This window comes from Mytilus californianus, unplaced genomic scaffold (genome assembly GCF_021869535.1).
Source record: "Mytilus californianus isolate M0D057914Y unplaced genomic scaffold, xbMytCali1.0.p SCAF_7, whole genome shotgun sequence".
NCBI classification, from domain to species: Eukaryota; Metazoa; Mollusca; class Bivalvia; order Mytilida; family Mytilidae; genus Mytilus; species Mytilus californianus.
This window is the reverse complement of record NW_026262723.1, coordinates 77,887,571-77,901,073: the sequence shown is the minus strand read 5'-3', so window position 1 is coordinate 77,901,073 and position 13,503 is coordinate 77,887,571. Positions and strand designations below refer to the sequence as shown.

Sequence of the window (13,503 nt, the reverse complement as noted above, 5' to 3'; positions counted from 1 at the left end):
ATTCATCCGTTTTTTTTTTTCGCTTTTGGTTCGATGATTGTGCGGCAATTGTCATCGACACGGACTCCACGAAAAAGCCGGCTATGATTCCAATTACATACAAATAAATGGAAAAATGATTGTCAATCCAGATGTGCAGTATCAATCGTTTACATATTATCCATAGTGGTAATTTGTTTATAAACCAGAAACTTATGTTCTGTTATTAAATAATTTATCTCAATAAAACGAATCTAATGATGATCCCAGTTACAATCATCGTAGACGGCCGACTGACATGTCTAATGACACATATAGATAATATACCGAGTATGAAAAAGAGCACTGCAATATATGGGATTATATTTCAGTAAAAGAAAAAAACTTTAGTGATGATTCGTTTTTAAATCAGAAACAGTGGTTAATTGACACCAGAAAAATGTGTAAACCCAAGTTACTTCAAGCAGCATGGTCCAATAGGTTTTCTGGGGGGGGTCATAAAGGATCATAAAGCCATTTCTAAAATTTGTCATTATACAGACTCACTGATATCTCGGCCTATAACAAACTCGGACTATAACGAAATCGGCCTCACAAAATCGGACTATAGCAAACTCGGACTACTAGAAGAATATAAGTATTATAATGGATGTTATTTTCTTTTTTTGAAATTAATTAGCAGTACTTTATTTTAAATTAATGATGACTCGAGTTAGAATAATTGAATGATTTATTTTGAACATTTTACATTGAGTAAGAAAGATAGGTTACGTTAACTAGATATTCACAAAAAGAAAAGTAAGACTAATTTCAGGTGACAATGAAAAGTTACAACTTATTTGGCTTTTCTTTTCTTTTCTCTTATTTTTTATGTACCTTTTAAAATTATTTATCATATGCATGACTTAATTTATTTGGTTAAACTGGGAATATGACATCATACTGCCACGTGTATTGGTGACACATTTGTAATCACCTTAATTTAAACAAATAACTGGCACGTGTACTGTTGACAACTTTCTAATCACCCAAGTGAGAACATTTCTTACATTATTTTTTCTTTTAAATATTTATCATTATCTCATAAATTGGTATATAAATTATGTAAAATAAAAAAAGTGGAAAAAAAACAGTTAATAACACAATCTACAAATCATAGGCCGAGTTTGTTCACTTTATTTCTTCATATAAATAATGGTAGGCCGAGTTTGTTATAGTCCGACCTTACTCAAAGGTATTTTGAAACGCACCCCTTGCCGGAAGTAGATTAACAATATCCATTTTTCGATAGTCGCAAACCGCCATGAACGAGAACGACAAGCCATCAGACGAGTCTACGACACGTTTACTTTTTGGTAAGAAGCAGACGATAAAAAGTACAAAATGTGATATAATTATTATTGAAATACTCCAAAAAGAAAATTTATAACTCAATGCTGTCACGTAATTTGTACTTGTAGCTTCGTTGACAACTGTGGCATCATTGTTTATTCACTTCAAAGACCGAAAAACAAATACTCCTTCTGAAGTTCTGTTTGGCCATGAAGTTTTGACATCTATATAGTCATGAGTATATAGAACTATTTCAGTGATCTTCATGATGAAGCACCACCATTTTTTAACTTATCTTTCACCATCATTTAATATAATTCCTTCCATGGTTTACTTCGACTCCCGCCATATGAATGACGTTACCCCAGTCACAGGGGCTTGTTTTGTGGGTCACTATAAATTATAGGATAGCGATCACCATAGACTGTAAAACTTCGTCTGACCCACTAAACATAGTGACTGTCATTGACTGTAAAACCTCATCTGACCCACTAAACAAGCATCTCTGCACAAGTTATTGAACAATGCCCGGTCAATGGCTTCCCATTGTGAAGTAATAACTTAAGCTGGTGATAAAGGAAATGTATGTACAAATTGCAGCAAAGGCTTTTGACATTAAGATTAAAAAAATTAAACTTTTAAATTCAATTTGGAAGAAAAAGATTGAACATATGCTTTTTTTTTAATATGTATTCCAGATCCCCCTTTTTAAAACAAGTACATTGTACAAGATTAGTCACTAAAATAGTAAACCACAAAAAAATGTGATGTTCGGTTACTTTTACAATACAGGTGTAAGATTGAGACACTATATTTATTGCCCCCTAATAATCTGAAGAAATATTGTACATGTATTGTAAATTAATTCATAATTTATTATCACTGTAATACATATCCCTTAAATTTTTTTTCAAAAGATGCATGGTCTATTTCTATTTCATTTCAATTTTAAACCATTGCCCTCAACAAATCTTCAATAAACATTTTACAAAGTTGAATACAAAATTCCACTTGTTCTGCAATAAAGTTGATTTGTGTTTCATTGTTTTAATATGATGTAAATTCTGAATTGAAATTGACAGTCTGGAAAAATTACCCAGATTAAATAAAAAAATGACCAAAATAGCTAGAAATAATCTTTGGACCATTGGTTCACAATGTATTTAAAGTTTAAAGAGTACTTGGTGTAATTGATGAAACTAATATAATAAACAATATATAACATGTGCAACTTAACTGGGTTTTTCTGTGTAAACGGATATTCCGTTCATATTTTGTCTCATGAAAATATACATCGCTACATGTAGCTCAACCGTTTACGTTAGTGGTAGAGAGGTTTTGGCCTGTGCTTTTGCTCCAGGTCTTTGGACCTCATACTGACAATACTAAGAACCAATCAATTCAACTAATGACAGGTGTCTGAAACCTAGAAAAGACTAGAGGTGACGATTGTGTCAAACAATGTTTTCGCTCATATAACAAATAACCAAGATTCATAAAACAGTTTCATATTTAATAGACAAAGACAATAATACACAATATTGCTGTATCACCATATGAAATTTTAATCCTAAAATTTCAAAACATTTTCGAACCTCACCTTAACGGATAAAACAGGGCGATGCATTTGCTGTGTAAAAATATTCATAATAAATTAACCTAGTAAAATGAAAGTGTTTGGTCTCAGTGCAAAAATAAATGATTAAAATAAATATATTCACACTAGAAATTTAGACGTGATCGATTACTTAAAATATCAAGAGCTGTACACTAGTCGTCTTTTTAGCTCACCTGACCTGAAAGGTCAAGTGAGCTTTTCTCATCACTTTGCGTCCGTCGTCCTGCGTCCGTCGTCCGTCGTCCGTAAACTTTTACAAAAATCTTCTCCTCTGAAACTACTGGGCCAAATTTTACCAAACTTGGCCACAATCATCATTGGGGTATCTAGTTTAAAAAATGTGTCCGATGACCCCGCCAACCAACCAAGATGGCCGCCATGGCTAAAAATAGAACATAGGGGTAAAATGTAGATTTTGGCTTATATCTCTGAAACCAAAGCATTTAGAGCAAATCTGACATGGGGTCAAATTGTTTAATTGGTCAAGATCTATCTGCCCTGAAATTTTCAGATGAATCGGACAACCCGTTGTTGGGTTGCTGCCCCTGAATTGGTAATTTTAAGGAAATTTTGCCGTTTTTGGTTATTATCTTGAATATTATTATAGATAGAGATAAACTGTAAACAGCAATAATGTTCAGCAAAGTATGATCTACAAATAAGTCAACTTGACCAAAATGGTCAGTTGACCCCTTAAGGAGTTATTGCCCTTTATAGTCAATTTTTAACCATTTTTCGTAAATTTTTGTAATCTTTTACAAGAATCTTCTCCTCTGAAACTACTAAGACAAATTTAACCAAAATTGTCCACAATCATCATTAGGGTATCTAGTTTAAAAAATGTGTCCGATGACCCTGCCCGCAAACCAAGATGGCCGACATGGCAAAAAAATAATACATAGGGTAAAATGCAGTTTTTGGCTCATATCTCTGAAACCAAAGCATTTAGAGCAAATCTGATGGTATAAAATTGTTTATCAGGTCAAGATCTATCTGCCCTGAAATTTTCAGATGAATCGGACAACCCGTTGTTGGGTTGCTGCCCCTGAATTGGTAATTTTAAGGAAATTTTGCCGTTTTTGGTTATTATCTTGAATATTATTATAGATAGAGATAAACTGTAAACAGCAATAATGTTCAGCAAAGTATGATCTACAAATAAGTCAACTTGACCAAAATGGTCAGTTGACCCCTTAAGGAGTTATTGCCCTTTATAGTCAATTTTTAACCATTTTTCGTAAATTTTTGTAATCTTTTACAAGAATCTTCTCCTCTGAAACTACTAAGACAAATTTAACCAAAATTGTCCACAATCATCATTAGGGTATCTAGTTTAAAAAATGTGTCCGATGACCCTGCCCGCAAACCAAGATGGCCGACATGGCAAAAAAATAATACATAGGGTAAAATGCAGTTTTTGGCTCATATCTCTGAAACCAAAGCATTTAGAGCAAATCTGATGGTATAAAATTGTTCATTAGGTCAAGATCTATCTGCCCTGAAATTTTCAGACCAATCAGGCAACATGTTGTTGGGTTGCTGCCCCTGAATTGGTAATTTTAAGAAAATTTTGCAGCTTTTGGTTATTATCTTGAATATTATTATAGATAGAGATAAACTGTAAACAGCAATAATGTACAGCAAAGTTAGATCTACAAATAAGTCAACATGACCAAAATTGTCAATTGACCCCTTAAGGAGTTATTGCCCTTTATAGTCAATTTTTTACAATTTTCATAAATTTTGTAAATTTTTGTAAATTTTTACAAAATATTTTCCACTGTAACTACTGGGCCAAGTTCATTATAGATAGAGATAATAGTAAGGAGCAAGAATGTTCAGTAAAGTAAGATCTACAAACACATCACCATCACCAAAACACAATTTTGTCATGAATCCATCTGTGTCCATTGTTTAATATGCACATAGACCAAGGTGAGTGACACAGGCTCTTTAGAGCCTCTAGTTTTCAATCAAATCAAGTTTGTGACATCCAACCTTTCGAGATAAATTAAATATACCCACTGGTTCCCACCGACTTTGTTAGACTAGAACATGAACCTAGTAATTCCATGTACCAGGGACCAAAGTCAGCCCAATAAAAAAAAAACCAGTATGAATATATTCACTAATTCATGAATAAATTTAGACAGTATCAGATTTAGATTTCACAGCGATTTACATGGTATGAGATAAAATTGTCCAAATGAATAAACTGTTTATTTTGCACAGAAATTGACACAGATGGAGAAGGTGATGATGACATACATTTCTGTAAAAGATGTCGTCTTATGTTCACAAGTCTTCAAGATTACCTTGATCATAAAGTACAACATGACAAATACAAAGTTAGTTTCTCAAGGAACGGCAAAAACAGGAAGCTGATTATTCCTAAGCTAATACAACCAGAGGATATTAAACATGAACCAGGAAATGCCAGCGAAATCACTGATAACACAGAACAAGAAATTCACAAGAAGAAAAGAGGTATTATAAACAAAATACAATTTTTTTCATTTTTATGGTACAATGTATCTACATAATGAAACATTTTTAACTTCAATGAAAAATCTTAGTGAAGGAAGATGTGGAGCAAACATCAGTGAGACAGCCACCTAAAAACTTGAATACACAAATAGATATTTTAAGATCACCCTAAATATTTTTTAGATGAATAGATTTGCGTAGCAGTTTCTACTAAAACCAAAAAACTGCAATAAAAATTTTAATCTCTCTGAACAGTGAATGAACATCGGCGATAACTATCTCCTAACTTTTATGTTATAATGAGATGAAGAACAGTAATTGCCTTGGGCTCTGTCAACTGAATAGAGGTGTATGGATTTTGTGTCACGATTTAATGTACCATAATGGCATATCCCTTCTTTACCGTGGTAATTACATGTAACATATTCATTGAGCTGCTTTTGTACATTTATATTCATAAAAGAAATGAGCCTTTTTCTGAAGTTTGTTATTTTTTGCTGCTAAAAGATTTTATTTTGTTTAGTGTTAGCTACATGATAAGTGATGCAGTCTTTTAGAGTACAGGAATTTGGTATGATTACAGGTAGAAAAAGAAAAAGTGAGGAGGTGTTAAAGGAACAAGTACCAGAAGAGAATAACATCTATACCACATCATATACCTGCATGAAGTGTGATTTGAAATTTAATAGGTAAGCAACAGTGTTCTGTAGATGACCTGGGCACATCAGACTAGGGAAGATGGAGACAAATGGTTAAAGTTCATCTTGAAAGTGACATTGCCTAAATGTCTGCATATTGAACACAAACAAAACACATACATTAAGTGTAATTTGGACATCTCTTCTAGGATATTTATAAATAAAGCCCAAAATGAATTGAAATCTACATGTGTACCGTATGGAATGGTGATAAAAAAAAAATTCCAAAAACATCTGGTAAATTTTTTATCTTTTAACATTCATGACATTACTCGGTGCAATATTGAAATTTGTCAGACTTTTTTTAATAACTTTGAATTATGTCAGTTGGAAGTTCTTCAAATTAATGAAAATAACACTTTATAAATTTGGTGCATCCAAAATACTGTTCTACATATCAATAAATGTTACAATTTCCTGAAAAAATGTACAGTTATCTTCAGTAAAAAAATATTTTGTATAACTAGAGAGGCAGCATTGAAGAGACACATAGCTTTTGTTCATGAAGAGGAAACAGCAGAGGATTCAGATGAAGACAAGGTAGATGAGGATTACCTAGAACCAGAATCTGATGAAGAGGATGATAGGAGACCACCAAGAAGTCCTAAACAGTATAATATCATAAAGAATTCAGATGGGGGAGATAGACCTTATGAATGTCACATTTGTCATAATAGGTTTAAAGAGGTATTTAAGAATCTTAACTTTTAACACAGGTTTATTTTAAAGATTAGGGATGTATTTAATTACATGTACGGGGCTCACACTACTTCAGAATCATAGGGAGAAGTGACTTCTCTGTTTGAACCTGAGAGGGAGAAGTGGTGAGATTTGAAAGAGAAGTGCTCGTTCACTCGAGGTGCTACAATGTTTGGTTTTTACTTTAAAATAGTACAAAGGGCCATATGTATCTTATATTTTTTTTTATATTGTTCAATTTGTACCTGGGTATTCAATTAAAGTAACCATGGTAACAGTTCAAATTCAAAGTTGTTTAATTTTATCATATCTAGTTGCACAATCATATTAGTCCTCTTGTCAGAAAAAAACAATTAAATAAATAAAAAAGATTTTTTTTTTTATATCAAAAAGGAGAAGAAAGTTGTTTTATCAATTAAAATTCAATTAAAAACTACTCTGTTATCATGTTTATGAAATTAAGTATTTCTCATTAAAAAGATATATAAATTTAACAGTTTTATTAAACACAGTTAAGCTTGGACATAATATAATTATATTAGTGTAATAGTCCCAGAGTTGAGCAACTTTAATTTATAAATTGAAACAATGCATATACATGGAAATATATACATTAATCAAGTAGATCTAACCAAAAGTATGAATCCGGATTTCGGTCAAAGCTGGTCCGTTTCCGATAAAAACCAGACTCCGATCCATAGTTGTACGATAATTTGCCCAATAATTTCAATGGCGGAGGAAGAAAATTTACAAAAATAAACGATGTTTGACACGCTATTTGGAAAGGAATATGACGTTTTTAATGCAATATAAGGATAACAAATTTACTTCAGGCAAATTTCATCACGTTCTAATGAAGTAACAAACTTATTTTGCTGAAAGTTAGAAATGATATGATGAACGCTCTCGAGTAACAAGTACCGGAAGTGATAAAAAATTTGTCTTTATGAAAATAACATGCAACCAACTTTAAAATCAATGCTTTAACCTCTTTTCTAAAGAAAATAGATCGTTTATGTCTTTGAATTTCTTTACTTTTAAATGAAAAATTGCTGTTTCATCGACTTGGTAAATGTTGAATATTGCCGATGACGAAAGCGACTGAAAGCGAGTATCATGAACAACAGAGCGACTAGATTTCGCTTTTGACGGTCGGGCAAAGCGAAGTGAAAGACGGGAAAGCAACTTTGTCGCCCCAGTCGCCTGCTAGCGTGAGCCCTGCATGTAGTTCATTAGTCCATACTTCAATCTTCTTAATTTAATGTAATAAAGCATTGGCAAAAACATGCAATTTCTTCTCAAGGTGATAAGAAGTTTCAAAATAAAATTAAACTTATCAATTTGAAGTTTTAATGAATGACACATAACTTTATGGTTTCTAATAATTATAACCAGTAAAAACATTGCACAGACATTTTATGTTTTTTATTTTGAAATAATATTTCTTAACTATTTTGATGATTTGTTCTTTGATTTTTTTTCAGGTCAGTATTCTAAAAACACACATGCTGACCCACAGTGATACCAGAGACTTTCCGTGCACAATACAAGGTTGTACCTATGCCTTTAAAACAAAAGGTGCTTTAAAGCGTCATCTCAGAAGACATACAGGTATGGTTAAATAAAATTCATATTTAGATTGCTAAAAACCTTTTTGTAATATTTTATTATTCCAGATGAATAAAAATATCAGCCAAAAATGACAGGAATATTGTTTTGGCTTAACAACTTTGCCACCAGAGATTTATTTTTATTTCTACTTTGAATGTGGTTGCATTAAATATTTGAAGTCTTGGGGCAAATTTCATGCCAGGTCACACCACAGACTTTCTAATTTGATAATCGCTGCTTCTATACGTTAAATACAGCATTAAGGAATATGATCAAAGAAAATTGTTGGCTCTGAGACAGAATGATGTTTCTTGTTAGATGACATGTCTTCCTACAGACTGTTATGTTGTGAGCTAGCCCATTAAAAATTCACCTAGCATGTTGATATATCATTATATAAGTAAAGTGAAAAGATGATTAGTACAATACAAAGGTTGATCCCAATCCTTATTAAAATAGCTGGAATAAAAGATTTCTCAGGGAGTGGAGTTAATGTGAAAACCATATTTTTTAGATAATGGTACATGTATTAAAAGATGAAAGACCTAATATATTTTTCATTTGTTATTTAAAGATGAAATATCTAATATATTTGTTATTTATAGGTGAAAGACCTTATTCTTGTGAGGCTTGTGGTCGTAGTTTTACAGAATCTGGTGCTCTGACTAGGCACATGAGATCAAGGTATGTTTTGATAATCTAGATGAATGCTTTTCTAAATATGCTGAAACAACTTCTTTTTAACTAAATACATTATTTTCACTGGTTGCTATATATGTTTTGACAGAAGTACATTATTTACAATGAATTCGTCACAGAAATAATGTTGAACTGTTCATAAAAGTTGCATTTCTACAAATACTTTTAAAATACTGTAGACAAAATTTGTGTACTTGTAGAAATACAGTTTATTGAATTTGCACACAAATAAATACTTAATAGAAATAATTTTTTTAGGGATTTGTATAAGTTGAAATAAATACTTTGTAGGATTCATTTTTAAAGACACTACACTTACTAAATAAAAGTACACATTTACATAATATGTTATTCAGTATTTCCATTTTATAGTGCCAATCTGAATACTTCCACCTGTTCAAAACTTCAGTAGTCATTTGTAAAATGTGATATATAATTTATAACTGTACATACACAAAAACTTTGATACATTCAATGAAAAACTGACATGCCATGTTTTTAAGTAGAAGGTAAAAGTCATTTGTACGTTGAAAATAGTTTTTATTTGTCTATTTCTAGAATGCCTTGTACCAATAAATCAGATAGTGATTTACCAAGGTATAAAATGAAATGGAATCTACCAAATCAAACCATTCATCAGGTATATTGTAATAGTTAATATTAGATATGAAATATTATCCATCTTAGGCCATGTAAAATTAACTTTCTGGTTCTCAGACACCGCCATGTCAGCCAAAAACATTCTGCTGGTTTGCATTTAAGGTAAAACCAAAATAGATAGAATGTTTAAAAATCTATGTTGTTCAAATTTTACCGCTTTCAATTTAGTCAACAAGACTTAACTCTAATGCATTTGGAAAACTTTTTTACCTTTGATTGTAGACTTCCGGTTAACTCACACGTTTGCAAAATGGGTCAAAATGTAAACAAAAGGGGAAATACTTATTTCCTTTGATTATCAATAAACTTAGAGGAGACACAACTGTAAAAAATTGGGTCAATGGGATTGCTTGAGCGAACTTTCAGTTCATACACTTTGAGATAAAACAGGTGGAACAAAGTATGTGAGCTTGGTTGGTTAACCAAACATCTGACTTTTACACTCAAGTAAAAGCAATGTCTCTGAGCTTGTCGGTAAATATTAGTTTCGAAATTATTAGAAATTTGTGTTTCAACAGTTCTAAGGTACAGGTTGTCGAAATAGATATATGCAGTTGCTTTTTGGTCTGTTTATTTAGGAGTATTAAACAGAAAAAAACGATGCATTTCCAAAAGGACAATACCGGTAATTCAAAGGATAAATTATTGTTTGATTTTGTGACTTAATGTGAGACTTATTAAGATTATGTACCAGCACTGGTTATTTACACTTAAATTAAGGTTGCAATTTTATTCAGGCAATGCTTACCATAGACTTGGTTTTCATATCGTTTCATTTCAATGCTTTTGGTTATCTATGAAATTATTTGCTGTAGTCTCTGTTTAAATTTGAAAAAAATTTCTGGACAAGGCAATTTAAGCTGCTTGATTTGATTAATCTGAGATATTATCTATGCAGCTCTCTGGATGTATTTTTGTGTTTGTCAATGTTTGTTGTTACATGTAGGTTTGGGTCATTCATACCTATTGAGAGTTTTGGCTGTTCTGTTTTGACGGTTTTGGAATTAGAAACTTTTGATCTTGAGCATACTAAAGTACAGTTCTGTCATGAGTTTTATATTTTATATTGTTGACTTGACTTGTAGATTGGTGAATCAGACATACAGGAAGTTGATGAAGAATCATCTGTTGTACAAATATCTGACCTAGTGGCTGCAGCATTGAACTCTGATACCCTACATACTAATGCTGATGGTAGTATACAGGTAGTCATTTCATCAGATCAGGGTGATGTTAGACTGTCTGGGCTGGATGGCAGTTCTGACGAAGTTGTAGTGATAAACCTGGGAAATACCGAACAAGAAGAGACAGTTTCACAAACACACTGTAAGGTATGTGCTTATTAAAATTTATAAGAGGGAAATAAAATAGGTAAAGCATTTTTTTCCTTTCAAAACATAAAACTTTGAACTATGTGGCAAAGATTTAAGAAGGCAATAACAGGTATTTATATTTTACTATACATTAGCAAGTACATATGAAATTTAAAACAAAATAAGTAGATTTTATAACAGCTCTAGGCAATTGTATCTGCTGGACATGGACATTAACTAAACATGTTAATGAATGTATTATTCAGTCTTTCAAGGTTTATAATATTTAGATGATATTAATTTTCTGACAGGTCTGTGAAGAGCAGTTACCAACAATGTACCAGCTTAAGGAACATCTGAGAAAGCATATAACAGACAATGCTAATAGATGTAAAATCTGTCATTTTATATCAGAGGATCAAGAACAGCTGGTTAAACATTACACGGCACATCACCCAGAAGAGGTAGGTAGTTTCTATCTCCATTTATCACTTACATAGTTCCAGCATTGATACTGTTCATAATAAACTTGACAAATACATCCAATAAAGTGAAAAAGGTTAATATTAAGTAAGAACATTGGAAAAGGATGATCCAGGGTTTTCAATAAGCACCAGCACTGAGCGAAAATTCCCCGTCTCAAATTAAGGAAATCACCGGTTCAAATAGTGTTTCTAAATACAAATAAAATAAATAAAACTGTGCTATCGTTGCGTAAAACAAGTTGTTTTCGATTGAATTGTCTTTTGTCTTCGCTTGCACTTTGTTTAGGTGGTCTCTTTGAGGCCCGCATTATAATATACCTATAGATTCTTGACAACATTACGAAGATGGATAAGGAACGAGACATCCGAAATGATTTAAAATGTGATAATTTGTGCACTTTGAAAAAGGATATTAGTAAAGCGCCCTTTTGTCACAGAAAGAATACACATGTTGATCCAAGATGACAAGTAAACAAGCAAAAAGAAAATCGACGTTGCTTGTTTTCTTTACAGCCCCCAAAAAGAAAAAAGAAGCAGGTGAAAACAGAATCACATATTATGCAATTTATGCACGGATATGGATAGTTTCTAAAAAAATGATCATAATAATTTTCGGATCCATTCAACGCTGATATGGTTGTCAAGTATGCACTTGTAAACAGTCTGAAAATGCCTCAGAGTGCACCATTTTCATTGTAAGTCAATAAAAAATTCAGGGGGAGAGGGGGGCAAGCCCCACTCCCCCAATCTATCAGCCTCTTCAAATTAGTAAACAGCCTGTTCACTTATTGAAAACCCTAAATTTAGAAGGATTTCTTTTTATAAAATTTCATTAACATTTTATGTACATCACATATTTCATCTTGAATATGTTTTCCACTTAACATATTGTTTTTACCCTATAGATATGTTTCTTAAACAATTTAATAATACTAGTATTCTTTGAAAAAGATCTGAAGTGATCATAGGTAATATTAATTTTGGTTTCATTTTATACATCACAAGACTTATTTGATTTTGAGCTTATCTTATATGCATATACATGTATATGTGCATACAGACCATTTTCAACATCTTTAGTATAATTTCCTGAGTAGGAAGAAGAGTACCTCCTCAGTAATTGATTTAAGTTGATATACCTACTCAAGAGTAAGGGTGTCTTTATCTGCAAAATGTTGAATTGGAGAGAGATAATCTTAAAAGCCTCATTTTAATTGATTTGGTTAAAGGTGTATGATCTTTTGCCATAGCTTCACATTCATCTTTCATGATCTTTTGCCATCTCTTTGGATACTACAAAGTGAATGATTGTAACTTCTTCAAAAGCACTGAAGCCAATGAGACCTCACTCAGTAGAAGTGTTCCTTGGGATTTTTTCATGCTAAGGATCCATATAACAAACAATACTGACATGGCCAAAGTTTATTTTCTTCAGTGATTATCTAAAACTTCAGAGATCTCTTAAGCTGGAATTGCTTAACTAGGTGAAACCAAACATAGTAGCAAGGTTACCAATCAGTGAGTCAATATGACTGCCAACATCTAATGTCATTTTGCATTGGATTCCACAAATACTTGAGATACATGTTTATACTAAAAATTATAAAATGAAAGCTTTAAGTCTATGACAGATTGTGTAGTTATACATTTTTATTTCCAGAGTGATGATATACTTACAGTACCTTTCAAAGAAGAGGGGTAAGTTTGCAATTCTTTAGATCATCCGTGTTTAAAATAATGTAGCATCCTATGCATATATGTAGGACTCAAATCTATGGCGGGTTCCAAATCTATAGCAGATTCCTAATCTATGGCAAATGTGACGTAACAAACGTCAAACAAATCAAATCTATGGCAGATTTTTGTTTTCTCCTAATCTATGGCAGATCTTTAAATTACGTCACAATAGAATAGCGCAATAT

General features: G+C 32.1%; 1 protein-coding gene across 1 annotated transcript in view; it reads left to right on the top strand.

Moving 5' to 3' along the window:
- The first annotated feature begins 1,256 nt into the window (after positions 1-1,256).
- The window catches only part of LOC127709027 (transcription factor E4F1-like), a 29,398-nt gene continuing 17,151 nt past the window's right edge, over positions 1,257-13,503 (top strand). Inside the window, exons 1-10 of the mRNA XM_052214311.1 lie at positions 1,257-1,334; positions 5,162-5,416; positions 6,000-6,105; positions 6,582-6,801; positions 8,298-8,424; positions 9,030-9,108; positions 9,682-9,763; positions 10,869-11,114; positions 11,408-11,560; positions 13,242-13,279. Of these exons, the coding sequence (XP_052070271.1) occupies positions 1,283-1,334; positions 5,162-5,416; positions 6,000-6,105; positions 6,582-6,801; positions 8,298-8,424; positions 9,030-9,108; positions 9,682-9,763; positions 10,869-11,114; positions 11,408-11,560; positions 13,242-13,279 (1,358 nt within the window). The 5' untranslated portion in view covers positions 1,257-1,282. The remainder of the gene's footprint in view (positions 1,335-5,161; positions 5,417-5,999; positions 6,106-6,581; positions 6,802-8,297; positions 8,425-9,029; positions 9,109-9,681; positions 9,764-10,868; positions 11,115-11,407; positions 11,561-13,241; positions 13,280-13,503) is intronic.